Below are 13,250 nucleotides of genomic sequence, written 5' to 3' on the forward strand. Positions count from 1 at the left end.
GGAATCCTCTGCAACTGTGCAGTGCAACAGGATTGCGAAAGGTACAGATCAATTACAACTAATTCATTGCACACGTGAGCCGCCAACCACGTGTCGATCAAGCACGAGATCACGGGCACCATCACAGCAGCGGGCCGAATTAATAGAATTAACGGCGCTTACAAGCTCGCTGCTTACAAATTGTAAGAGCATTGCTCATGTAACACCATTCAGGTGACAGAGAAATTCAATAATCGATGTGTTTCAATCTATGTAAAATCATGCTTCACAACGAATCATTGTAATTGAAACTCATTCAGACGGTTCATTCTCTCACAACAAAATTCAAAGCGGATCATCGCAACGATCACACATTTGTATTGTTTGCTCACACTAATTGTCAGATCAGCGTGTTCATTTCATTTTAGAATTGACTCAAATAAATCAATTTGTGAAACCGACCCAGCAAGTAAAATTCTTTCCCAGCGCAATCCATCCAGGATTTCCATCATTCCTGAACATTTGGTCCTTCGAGCCGGATTGCGCCCTTGCTGGACTCGGTTTTCACAAAATTGCTCATTAATCATTGTTCGTCTCAAGTCCTTGTCTCGTGTTCGTAACGGTTTTCGGTGGTCGGCCATCTTCTCTTCTCTCCTCCATTCAAATTTCACTGACACTTTCGCCACCTCACCAGGTGGCGCTTAGAAGACGAATCACCCGCAGTCGATAAGGAAGATCGATCCAACAAACGCTCACCAAGTCTGATCAACCCGCTCACCACTGATCATCAATGGCTCACCAAGGGAAAAGCTCAGAGAAATGGAGCGAAATGGACAGCTCCAAGGAGTCGCTAGAGGTGCCGGAAAAAGGCGCATCAGGCCGCTCATCTCCCGCTCTGGCTGCGACGGAACCAGCGCGCCGAACACCGTCGCCGCATCAACATGCGACACGCGCCAGTGCACCTTCCTCTCTACCTGTTGATCTGCAGCTCAAGGTTAAGACGCAGCAGGGACGGCTCCGCTCAATGAGGCGTCTGCTCACTAAGCTCCACGAGAATTCGGGCCAGCTCTCGAAGGAAGAGCTCGACGACCTGAAGCAGCAGGCCGACGAAGCCCTGAAAGCATTTGGGAAAGAGCACGCTCATTTCGAGGTGGTGTGGCCCTCCTCGATGACGGATCACCCATATTTCAACGAGGAACTTCATGAGCAGATGCAGGACGCTCACTCCGACGCTAAGTCCCTGATCGCCAAGGAGAGGGCCAGGCTCACGGCTCAACGACCGGTTCAACAGACAGAGCAACCAACCAAGACGCCAGCTCAATCTAAGCTACCTGACATCGCACTGCCTAAGTTCAATGGCAGTTACACCGACTGGCCCTCATTTATTGATCTGTTCACCTCAGTAGTGATCAACAGAGAGGACTTGGACGACGTCCAGAAATTTTACTATCTCAAGGGATGCCTGCGAGGAGAGCCGCTCAAGATCATCTCAAACCTATCACTCACCGGATCATCGCTCAATTCAGCCATCGCCCAGCTCAAGAGCCGTTATGAGAACAAACGCCGGCTCATACAAGCTCATTTAGATCAACTGGCGTCGCTACCTGCTGGACCGCCGACCATGGCAGCTGAGCAAGCGAAGAGCCTGAGCCAGCTCATTTCGACAGCTCTGGAGACGAGAAACGCTGTGCTCAATTTGGTGGATGCGGGAACACTGGGCGACTGTATGCTGGTGCATCAGGTTAGCCGCAAGCTGGACCGTACGACCAAGGAGAGGTGGGAGTTGTCGCTCGGGGCGACGACTGAGTTTCCAAGGTTCGACTCGCTGGTGGAATTCGTCACCGCCCGTGTGAGGACCTTGGAGTCGCTAAGCGAGGACCAGGCGAAGGCAGCTCAACCAAGAGCGGCACCAGCGCGGCAAACAGCTCAACCTACACAGCTCCGAAGTCCAGTTCACGCCGCAGTAGCTGCAGCGCCAGCTCACCAGACGGCTCCGCGAAGCACCGAGACGCCCCACTCGGAGCGACCATCGCCCTTCGAGTGCTGTGATTGTTGCGGAGGGCAACATTATATTGTTGCCTGCGCGCTCTTCAGGAGCATGACACCAAAGGTACGAGCTCAGTGCATTGAAACCAAGCGCCTGTGCTATAACTGCCTGGGCAGGCACAGCGTACGCTCGTGTAAGTCGGCTCAAAAATGCAAGCACTGTGGAGGCCAACACCATACCATGATACACGAAGGCGAGCCCAAAACGGCTCCAGCTCAAGCCGGCTCATCCAGATCAGCCTTCTCATCCGCTCAAACCACCGAGTAGGAACTCGGTGCAGCCGTCAAAGCGTCAGATCACAAAACTCTCCTCGCAACCGCCCAAGCTCTGCTCACTACCTCAACAACAGCTCACCAAATCCGCATCTTAATCAATCCAGGTTCCGAAATCTCGTTCATCTCCGAAGAACTCACCCGTCTGCTCAACCTTCGGAGACACAGATCATCCATCACAATCATTGGTGTTGGTGGAACAAAATCAACTGAAACAAAGTGTGTGGTCACTGTCATACTCCAATCGATGCATTCACAACAGACTGTCTGCATCCAGGCTCACGTGCTCACAGCCGTATCGACAATCCTGCCATCGTTCTCAATGAGAACTCCGGATTGGCCTCACATTAGAAAATTGAGGTTGGCGGACAATGATTTCTTGACACCACGACCAGTCGATTTAATCATTGGAGCGGATTTCTACGGAAGGATCATCAAGCCAAATATCATCAAGGGCTCACCAACAACACCAATTGCTCAACTTTCCATTTTTGGATGGCTCGTCATTGGCCCAGTCAACGAATCACATTCAAATACTCATTATTCACATTTTGCAGTTGCTCAAGACGACCAGAGCAATCTGCAAGCGCTGCTCACCAAATTCTGGGTTCAAGAGGAATCACCAATGGATGTTCCAAGCACGCTCACTCCGGAGGAAGAAGAATGCGAATCACATTTCTGTGCGACTCATTCTCGTGATCACACAGGAAGGTACATCTCGTTCGCATTCCACTCAAGGCACCAGCATCGCTCTTAGGCAATTCACACAAGATTGCTCAAAGATGTTTACAAAGCACGTTGCGACGACTCTCCAAGGATTCAACATACAACCAGCTCTACGTCGAGTTCATGAAAGAGTACGAAGAATTAGGACACATGGTAAAGGCTCCAGATCACCAAAGAATTTCATCAAGAGAGGCTGAGAACGTTGGGCCTGATGGGGAGATGACCTTGGCACATGATGCTTCGGCATCAGGAGGGTTGAGGGTCTCTTCTGACGGTTCAACACCTCAGACCTCTGCTCATCTTCAACCATATTATTTGCCTCACCATGGAGTTCTACGTCTCGACAGTTCAACAACGAAGCTCAGGGTTGTATTCAACGGATCAAAAGCTACGACATCAGGCAAATCAGTCAACGATTTAATGCATACTGGTGCTAATTTGCTCTTGAATGTTACAGATGTTCTAATTTGGCTTCGCCATTATCACCACATTTTTGCCACAGACATCACAAAAATGTATCGCCAGGTAGCAGTTCACAAGGATGATTGGGATCTCCAGCGAATCCTTTGGATCGATGAAGACCGCAATGTCATCCCTTACCAGCTCACAACTGTCACGTACGGTACAAAGGCGGCTCCCTTCCTGGCGACACGAGCACTCATGCAACTTGTTCACGATGAGGGTCATCGATTCCCTCTGGCAACGCCTTCGCTCACACATGGCAGATATGTGGACGATATCTTTGGAGGAGCAGACTCAATCTCGGAACTTGTGGAGGTCGCTCAACAGCTGATTGCATTGTGCAACGCGGGCGGATTTCCACTCGCAAAATGGCATGCGACTCACCCAGATCTTCTACGGGCTGTTTCGTCATCCACACAATCGTCAGCTCCCATATCATTTGACGACTGCACTACCAAATTACTCGGTATTCAATGGATGCCTCAAACTGACGCATTCGGCTTCTCATCAACTTTGACTGATCAACCAAGTAAGTGTTCAAAACGCCTCGTATTGTCCGAAGTGGCTCGGATATTTGATCCATTAGGTTTCGTCTCACCGGTAATAGTACGAGCAAAAATGCTATTACAAGAACTCTGGCTACACAAAATCAATTGGGACGACCAATTACCGTCTCAAATTGTATCACGATGGTTCATTATCAGAGAAGATCTCAAAGGTTTGGCCAAACTGACAATTCCAAGATGGTTCAACACATGGAACAATTCAACTGTAGAAATTCATGGATTCTCTGATGCTTCTCAACTTGCCATGGCAGCAGTGATTTACATCACTGTCAGCTCTCCGTCCAACGACTCAATGACGTCATTGTCTGCTCTAAGACAAAAGTTGCACCACTGAAGAGGCTCACGATACCCAGATTGGAGTTGTCGGCCGCACTCCAACTGGCAAAACTCACAAAATATGTTCAATCAACGCTCAAGGTGAAGATCAATGCAACGCACCTATGGACAGACTCTCAAGTTTCGCTCATATGGATCAAATCGCAAGCATCACGTTGGAAGGATTATGTTCGGAACAGAGTCATTCAGATCCAAGAACTCACTCCAAATGCGCATTGGAGGCATGTTCCAGGTACTTCTAATCCAGCCGACTGTGCTTCCCGAGGCATTTCGACAGATCAACTCCAACGATTCGAGCTTTGGTGGAAAGGTCCTCCATGGATGGTTCGAGATCAAGATCATTGGCCAGAGCAAAAGGAATTCTCAACTTTAACCAGCGAGCTCGAAGTGAGACCCAATGTCTCACTTTTTGCTTCAGCTCAAAAGCTAAGTTATCATTGGGATCTCATTTATAAATATTCATCTCTTATTAAGCTGTATAGACTGACTGCACTTTGTTTCAGGTTTGCCTCACGGCTTAAGAGAAAGCTCGAAACTCCTCCTGCGATCATCATACCATCCTGCGACATGGAGAAGGCGCAGCTCTTCTGGATTCACGCGACTCAACACTTGTATTTCACCAGCGAAATCAAGACGCTCAACTCAGGCTCAACCCTGCCTGCAACTCACCCCTTCAGTCGCCTCACCGCCTTCATCGATTCGCAGGGAACAATACGAGTAGGAGGAAGACTCACAAACACAGCGCTCAGCAGGGATGAAAAACATCCAGCGATCCTCCCACGGGACGCTCACCTGTCGAAGATCATCATTGAAGATGCTCACAAGCGAACATTTCACGGAGGAACGCAGCTCATGCTCGCATACATTCGACAACGGTACTGGATCATCGGTGGCAGAGCTCCTGTAAAATCTTACATTTTGAGATGTGTCGTGTGTGCTCGTCAGAGGGGGATTCGTGCTCGTCAGATGATGGGTCAACTACCTCTCTGTCGAGTCACACCATCACGACCATTCGCTCACACCGGTGTCGATTATGCAGGACCGATCACAATGAAAAATTCAAAGGGAAGAGGCTCGAAAACAATCAAAGGATGGATCTGCGTGTTCGTATGTTTCTCCTCATCAGCTGTTCACCTCGAGGTTGTCAGCGATTACTCAACCGAGGGATTTCTGGCAGCCTACAGAAGATTCTCATCACGAAGAGGGATCGCTCACAAGTTGTACTCTGACTGTGGTACAAATTTCATTGGAGCACAGGCAGAGTTCAAACGCCTGTTCACGTCAAGTTCACAGGAGCACCGGCAGATCGCATCGATTCTGTCAGCTGACAGCACTCAATGGATGTTCAACCCACCAGCTGCTCCTCACATGGGAGGAAAATGGGAAGCTGTGGTGAAATCAATCAAGTACCATCTCAGGAGAACAATTGGTGAGCTCTTACTAACATTCGAAGAGTTTTCCACTCTCCTCACACAGATCGAAGCGGTGCTCAACTCAAGACCATTGGAGCCGCTCAGTGACGATCCCGACGACATCTCTGCGCTCACCCCAGGACACTTCCTCATCGGTTCAGCGCTCAACACGATACCAGAACCATCACTGCTCGACGTCTCACCAGGTAGATTGTCGAAATGGCAACTGATCCAGCAAAGGGTTCAACACTTCTGGTCTCAGTGGTCTCGACACTACCTGCAGAGACTTCAATCAATCTCAAAGTGGCATCATCCATCGAACGACATCAAGACAGGCTCGTTGGTGCTGCTCACGAACGAGCATCTTCCACCGAGCAAGTGGCCACTCGCAAGAGTGACCGAAGTTCACCCCGGCAAGGATGCCCTCACCAGGGTCGCAACCGTGAAGACTGCAACCACGACTCTCGTCAGACCGATCACCAAGCTTGTCATCCTGCCTGTTCACCATCAAGCTGAGCTCACCTCTGCAGAAACATCATCAACGAGTTGCTGATGGCGGGCGGAAATGTTTGAGAATCCGCTCAGCCATGATGGCGCTCACGGTCAATCGATTTATCGATCGGGAGTTGCCCATCTAGGTAACGCGTGAGGAGGGGTCTTCTCGCCGGCTCGCGCGCAACGCCGCCATTATCATTGATCACCGATCAAAGTAAGCACCACGTGCTCGTGAATTCTCAAGTTTGTTCAAGTGCGAATCATCAAGACACGATCAAGACCGCTCAAACGACCCAAGGAATCCTCTGCAACTGTGCAGTGCAACAGGATTGCGAAAGGTACAGATCAATTACAACTAATTCATTGCACACGTGAGCCGCCAACCACGTGTCGATCAAGCACGAGATCACGGGCACCATCACAGCAGCGGGCCGAATTAATAGAATTAACGGCGCTTACAAGCTCGCTGCTTACAAATTGTAAGAGCATTGCTCATGTAACACCATTCAGGTGACAGAGAAATTCAATAATCGATGTGTTTCAATCTATGTAAAATCATGCTTCACGACGAATCATTGTAATTGAAACTCATTCAGACGGTTCATTCTCTCACAACAAAATTCAAAGCGGATCATCACAACGATCACACATTTGTATTGTTTGCTCACACTAATTGTCAGATCAGCGTGTTCATTTCATTTTAGAATTGACTCAAATAAATCAATTTGTGAAACCGACCCAGCAAGTAAAATTCTTTCCCAGCGCAATCCATCCAGGATTTCCATCATTCCTGAACAGTAAGAGTCGGAAGTGTCCAAGTACGCGTATAATGATTCGTTTATCTTTGTCGGAACGGGATATACTTTGCTTAATCTATATACTTTTGGATGTAATAAGGGAATTTCGATTATTGTGGTGATTGACTGGGAATCAGAATAGGCCGCTAGATTGACCAGTTCGTATAGAGAGTGTACATGTTCGGTGGAGAGTGGTAATGGAAAATTTAAACCCTTAGGTAATAGAGGCAAAGCCGAATTTAGGTATTCAATAATCTGTGTTGGCGAGATAACTAGTGGATTGAGAGTTCCCTTTCTTATTTCTATGGCGAAGTCTAATAAATTTCTTACGTCTCCTGCGAGATCCCTTATTATGTTTTCGATGATTATCGCATTTTCGTCTATTGCAGCTTGGAAATTATGATTGCCTGTCTCTGATATTAGTAATTGTCTGAGAGTATTTGTTGCGTCTAGTAATGTGCGTTCGTTATAATTTATGTTGGAGATTGACTCGTTGTAGAGTTTGATGTTGGCGTTTACCACCTGTATGTGGTCCAGTAGTGAAGTCCGTAGTGTACTCCCTTCTTGTCTCAAAATTTGAATTTGTTTGTTAATCGTTTTCCTCCCGTCGGCGTCCATTGTTCCGAATAGTGTTTTCCCCAAGTAACCTATTCCGTCTATTAGACCCCGGCGTGTGCGGTTAGATGTACCGATAATTTGGAATACAATGTTTAGGTTGGCATTTATTTGTTTTAGTAGCATGTTAGAAATTGTGGAAAACTTTCTGCAGAAGCCACCAAGTCTATGATCGTGTTTGTCAATACACTGTCTCAGGGTGTCGGTTAGTGCTGTTTGGATTTTTTCATGGCGCTCGGCCAGTGGGGTTGTGTTCACGTGGACTACCAACTTCCAAGTATCCTTGTACGCGTGTAGGTTTCCTAATTCTTCAAAATAGATGCCAGGGTGGTGTGAGAATTTCGTGATTTCTTGGGGGCTACCTTCCGGTGACTCGCTCGTCGCTATTTGGAACAGGAGAGCTATCCTGAAAGGCAGTGGCAGGAATAGGTTTTAATTATTAGTTTGAAGTTAAGTGGTGTGTTTTTTTTTTTTTTTTTTTCGTTTGCTCGCATTTCAAGCCGCAAAATGTTTTAGCCTGTTAGTGTGGACACGCATGGTCCGGTGACCCTTTTTTATAGTGTAGTTTTCGTTGTCGTGCGTTTGCATTATCGTGTAAGGACCAATTCAAACTGGCGTTAATTTCTTCGCTCGTCCTCGCCTAACTGTATCGTCACGAAGTAACACTCTGTCACCTAGATTGAATGTGTGACTCCTTGTCTTTTTATCGTAACATCGTTTAGATTGTAACTTACTGTTTTTTAGGGCGTCTCGGGCTATTGCGTTAGTTGATCTTAATCTTTGTTTTAATTCATGCGCGTAGTGATCGTAAACGTAGTTTGGCTCCGGTGCACGCGAAAAGGATGAGGGTAATTTCGCTTGTCTTCCAAATAGTAATTCGTAAGGGGTGAAGCCGGTGGAAGAATGGGGTGTGGTGTTATAAGTGAACATCGCGTAGGGTAACCATTCGTCCCAGTTTGATTGATCCTCATTTATAAAATTTTTTAAATATTCTGCCAAGGTTCTATGGCTCCTCTCGAGAGCTCCGTTTGATTGCGGGTGATAAGCTGTCGTTTGAATTTTATCTATTTTTAGCAATTTACACGTGTCCTTAAAGATTTGACTAAGGAAATTTGTTCCTTGGTCAGTAAGCAGTATTTTCGGAATTCCGTGTTCGCATACTATCTTGGTTACGAATGCTTTTGCTACCGTGCTTGCCTCTTGATCCGGAATCGGCAAGGCTTTACTGAATTTTGTCAACGCATCTTGAAAGGTTAATATGTATTTATTTCGATTGTTCGTTTCAGGGAGGGGACCTACTATGTCCAAAGCGCATTTTTCAAACGGTTCTGAAGGTGTATCTGTAATGGCCATTGGGGCTTTAGAGGACTTACATAATTTATTTTTTTGACATTTTACGCACTTCGCGATATACTCTTCTACGTCTTTTTTCATTCCTGGCCACGAATGCTTTAGTAATAACCGTTTCAAGGTTCGTTTTACTCCTAAATGACCACCTAACGGGGCGTCGTGGTATTCGTATAGTATACGTTTTTTCTCGTCCTCCGTGAGAGTGTTAATTGTTGTCATTGCTAAGTCGTCAGAGTCTGTTTCTGCGAGCGGGTCGCCGACCTCTACGTCACTGTCGTCACAAGCTTCGTCTGCTGTTTTTGCGACTTGCTGATCTACTTCCGGCTGATCTATCAGCTTTCGCGGCTTTCCTCTTCCGCGTTTGACTAAATACATTCTACTCAGAGCATCCGCGTTTTGGTTATTTTTTCCCTCTTTGTAACGAATTCTGTAATCATATTCTTCCAATTTTAACCTCCATCTAATTAACCTAGACCCGGGGTCCTTAACACTGAACAACCAAGTTAGCGGTTTATGATCGGTCACTATTTCGAATTTTGTCCCGTATAAATAGGGTCTGAAATGCTGTGTTGCCCATACAATTGCTAAAAGCTCCTTTTCGGTTGTACTGTAGTTGATTTCCGCCTTGTTTAGTATCCTACTTGCATAAGCTACCGGTAAATCCTTACCTTCGTACTGTTGGGATAATACTGCGCCTAACGCTTTACCAGATGCGTCAGTCGTCAACGTGAAAGGTTTAGAAAAATCAGGGTACTGTAGAATCGGTGCTGTTGTTAGTTTTTCTTTTAATATTTCGAAAGCTTCGTGCTCTTGGTCCGTCCATCTGAATTCTGTGTCCTTCTTTAATAATTGGGTTAGTGGTTTTGCAAGATTAGAAAAATGTTCTATGAATTTACGGTAATAGCCTGCCAATCCCAAGAAGGACTGTACATCCTTTACGCTCTTCGGGACTGGGAATTTTTTAACTGCTTCTAATTTTGCAGGGTCTGGTTTAATACCCTCTTCGGTAATTACGTGATCCAAATAAATGGTTTCCTTACGTAAAAATTGGCATTTGGAGGGCTGCAATTTTAACCCGCTATCTCTTATTCTGATAAAAATTTGCGTCAGCCTTTCCTGGTGTTCCTGTAGGGAGCGTCTATGGATCACTATGTCATCGATGTAAACGAAACACTTTATGCCCCGTAATCCTCCCAGTAAGGCCTCCATTGCTCTTTGGAAGGTTTGAGGCGCTCCCTTTAAGCCGAATGGCATCCGGTTAAATTCGAAATGTCCGTAAGGTGTAGAGAATGCAGTTTTTTCGCGATCGTCGGGATCCATGGCGATTTGATGGAATCCGGCGGCTAGATCTAGCGTAGTAAAATATTTGGCACCGCCGAGTTGGTCAAGAATTTCTGTTATATTGGGTAGGGGGAAGGAGTCACCTACCGTCAAATCGTTCAACTTCCTAAAATCAACCACTACCCTATATTTCTTTTTGCCCGAATCATCGGATTTCTTGGGCACTACTAACAATGGGGCGTTCCATTCACTCGTGCTAGGGCTCACTATTCCTTGATTGATCATTTCTGTGACTTGTTTTTCTACTTCTTCTTTATGTATTTGCGGAAGTCTGTATGGTTTAACGTTCGCAGGTTTCGCGTTTGGAATGAGCCGTATGTTATGCCTGACCTTGTCCATATAACCCAATTTGTCGCCCTCTAAATAAAATATGTTAAATTTTTCGCAAAGTTCCAATAAACTCGACCTTTCTTCTGAATTTAAATGCTCTGTTTTTACGCTGTCTCGCAACGTTTTCATTCTGTCCATTCCGACTAAAGCTCTAATGTCATAAGTCAGCGTTTCTTCGCGGTCCTTGTCCCCTGGATCGGGTAGGTCAGTGTCTAGCGCTATCGGAGTCACGTCCAGCTGCACCGTCGGCGGACGTAACTGTATCGTACAGTCGGTTAAGTTTACTACGGGTACAGGGCACATGCCTTCTTTAGCATCTGTCAGGCAGCATCCAATATATACCCCTTGACCTATTGTTTGTTTTTCAACTACCCCTTGTCCATTCCTGTCCGTAAGTGCCCGTATTATTGTTTCTGAACGTGGTTGAAGTTGAATTTCGTCGTCTTGAATTAAAGGCCAGTGCGTTCCTAATACTTCTACTCGCATTCCCGGTCTAATGATGGCCCTATGCTTTGTTATGAAGTCGTACCCTAAAATTCCGTCGGCCCTCAACGGGAAATCATCTTTAACTACGCGACATGGGTGTTTAATATATTCATTTTCTATTTTTATATGTAAATCTATCTTGCAAACTGTCGGGGTTTCCGTGCGACCGATGCCCCTCAGGGTTACCACTTCTCGAGTGGTGCGCACTTCGCCACGAATTTTACTATACTTTAGGAGGGTAATATCTGCTCCAGTATCCACTAACATTCGTACTTTGGGAGATTTTAATTCCTTTGCCTCTATTTCTACTATATTTTTTAAACCTGAATTCCCGTCTGTGCAATTTACTTCATAGGATCGGAGCGGCGGTCCTTGATCCGTTTCTGGTTCTTGCGGTCTTGTCGCTTCGTCATTTCTCGAGTTTCTTTCTCTGTTTCTGTCCGTGACGCGCTATTTTACGACTGCTAGATTAATATTACTATTTCTTGGTTGACCTCCGTTGTCTCTCATTAACGTCCTACAGTCGCGTTGAACATGTTATGATATGCAATAATTGCATATCACAGAAGCTCGATGTATCTCTCGTTTAATTCCGAATCCTTGGCCACTAGTCGAGTGTCTCGACGGTGGTAAGGATGGCCGTGGTACGCTCAGTTGTGCATAACAATTTTTTGCCAGATGCCCTTGCCTGTGGCACCTCTCGCACTGTAGCGCGCCGGAGTTTTGCCCTATTCTTCCCCTCGAATAACTGGAATTTCCGAAGCTACGCGTCGTATTTAAACCCATTGCCTGCTCCTCTTCTATAGCCGCTGAGATTGCTGCTCTAAGCGTGGTAAACTTCCTAGACCTTATGATCACCCTCAATTTTTCTTTCAACCCTATACTAAATATATTTAGTGCCTGTTCGTTTACGGAATCCGCCAAGGCCATGTTTACTTCGTTACTGTTTCCTGGTTTAGTCATTAATTCAGTCAATTTTACAGTTAGTTTTTCTATTCGAGTTGCAAAAGACCTAACGTTTTCGCTGTCCCTCTGCCGACAGGCGTTGAATTCTGTCTGTACCGCACACAGGGAGCGTTGTTCCGTGAATAGTGCAGTCAGTATCGTCTTCAATGAGTCAAAGTTGTCTATGTCCCGGTAACTCAATTCTGTAGCTGCTCTCCCCTTTAGTTTTGTACCTAAAATTGTTCGCAGCAACAGGGGTCGTTCAGCCCCGGAGACCAACTCCGACGCAATATCGCATGATTTTAAAAACGTAGTTACTTCACTAGCGGATTCTCCCCCGAATTCCCTCACTAAGGAAAGTGCTTTGATTACGGGAACTGCCATGTTTTGTGCTACGAGTAAACTAAAATCGTGTTCGACGATAGGGAACTCTCTTTCTACAGTTATTTGTTCGAAATTTACACTACCGCTCGGTGAATCGATGTCGAAGTCTATGCGTGGCGCGCGTATAAGTCTACGCACTGGTAATTCTGAGTCGGAAAAAGGTGTGTTTGAGACAACGTTACGGTCAAAGGATAAGTAGTTGTCAAATATTGATTCAAACGATCTTGAAAAGGTTCTAGTGTTGGGTAACCGGAAACGATTTATATCGACACCTTGCTCCGACATTCAAGATTCTGGTTTACAATTTCGTTTTCAAGTGAGATTGGGACTTACAGGATTAGTCGCTTGCACATCCTCGTTGTCCTAGGTCGCTCGTTGTGGAACCCTTCGAACTTGCTGCCAATGGCTCTCGGGTCGCTGATGGCTGCCTTTACTCGAACTCTCGTTTGCTCCAGGCGTCGATGGAGAAGAAAGGTCTGGATTCGAACCTTCTAAGGTGTCTTTTCCAGGATGCCTCCTTCGATATCGACGGTCCTTTGATCGGTCTTCGAATGCTTCCTAGTCGTATGGTCCACACCATTATGGGGCTGATGAACGTCTCCTCAGAGTCAGTTCTGGGTCAACTCTTTGATGCCACCTCAGTAGCTAAACGGTAGTCTCTTTTCGTTTGGCGATGCCAGCTACGAAACAGTGTCTACGACGGTGTT

The 13,250-nt window shown here is 46.3% G+C and overlaps 1 protein-coding gene across 1 annotated transcript; it reads left to right on the forward strand.

The window, feature by feature from the left end:
* The first annotated feature begins 769 nt into the window (after positions 1-769).
* LOC123987676 lies at positions 770-6,353 on the forward strand. Its single transcript, XM_046285148.1, has 6 exons — positions 770-2,159; positions 2,406-3,009; positions 3,081-3,424; positions 3,482-4,015; positions 4,073-4,320; positions 4,368-6,353. The coding sequence occupies exons 1-6, from the start codon at positions 770-772 to the stop codon at positions 6,351-6,353; spliced, it is 5,106 nt and encodes a 1,701-aa protein (XP_046141104.1).
* The last annotated feature ends 6,897 nt before the right edge of the window (positions 6,354-13,250 follow it).

The sequence above is a fragment of the Osmia bicornis genome, chromosome 3 (genome assembly GCF_907164935.1).
Source record: "Osmia bicornis bicornis chromosome 3, iOsmBic2.1, whole genome shotgun sequence".
Taxonomy (NCBI): Eukaryota; Metazoa; Arthropoda; class Insecta; order Hymenoptera; family Megachilidae; genus Osmia; species Osmia bicornis.

Coding starts and splice junctions, on each gene's coding strand:
- LOC123987676 (XM_046285148.1), top strand. CDS start 770: ATGGCTCACCAAGGGAAAAGCTCAGAGAAATGGAGCGAAATGGACAGC. Junction 3,425..3,481: donor ATCAAAAGCTACGACATCAG/GCAAATCAGTCA, acceptor TGAATGTTACAG/ATGTTCTAATTTGGCTTCGC. Junction 4,321..4,367: donor CAGCAGTGATTTACATCACT/GTCAGCTCTCCG, acceptor GTCTGCTCTAAG/ACAAAAGTTGCACCACTGAA.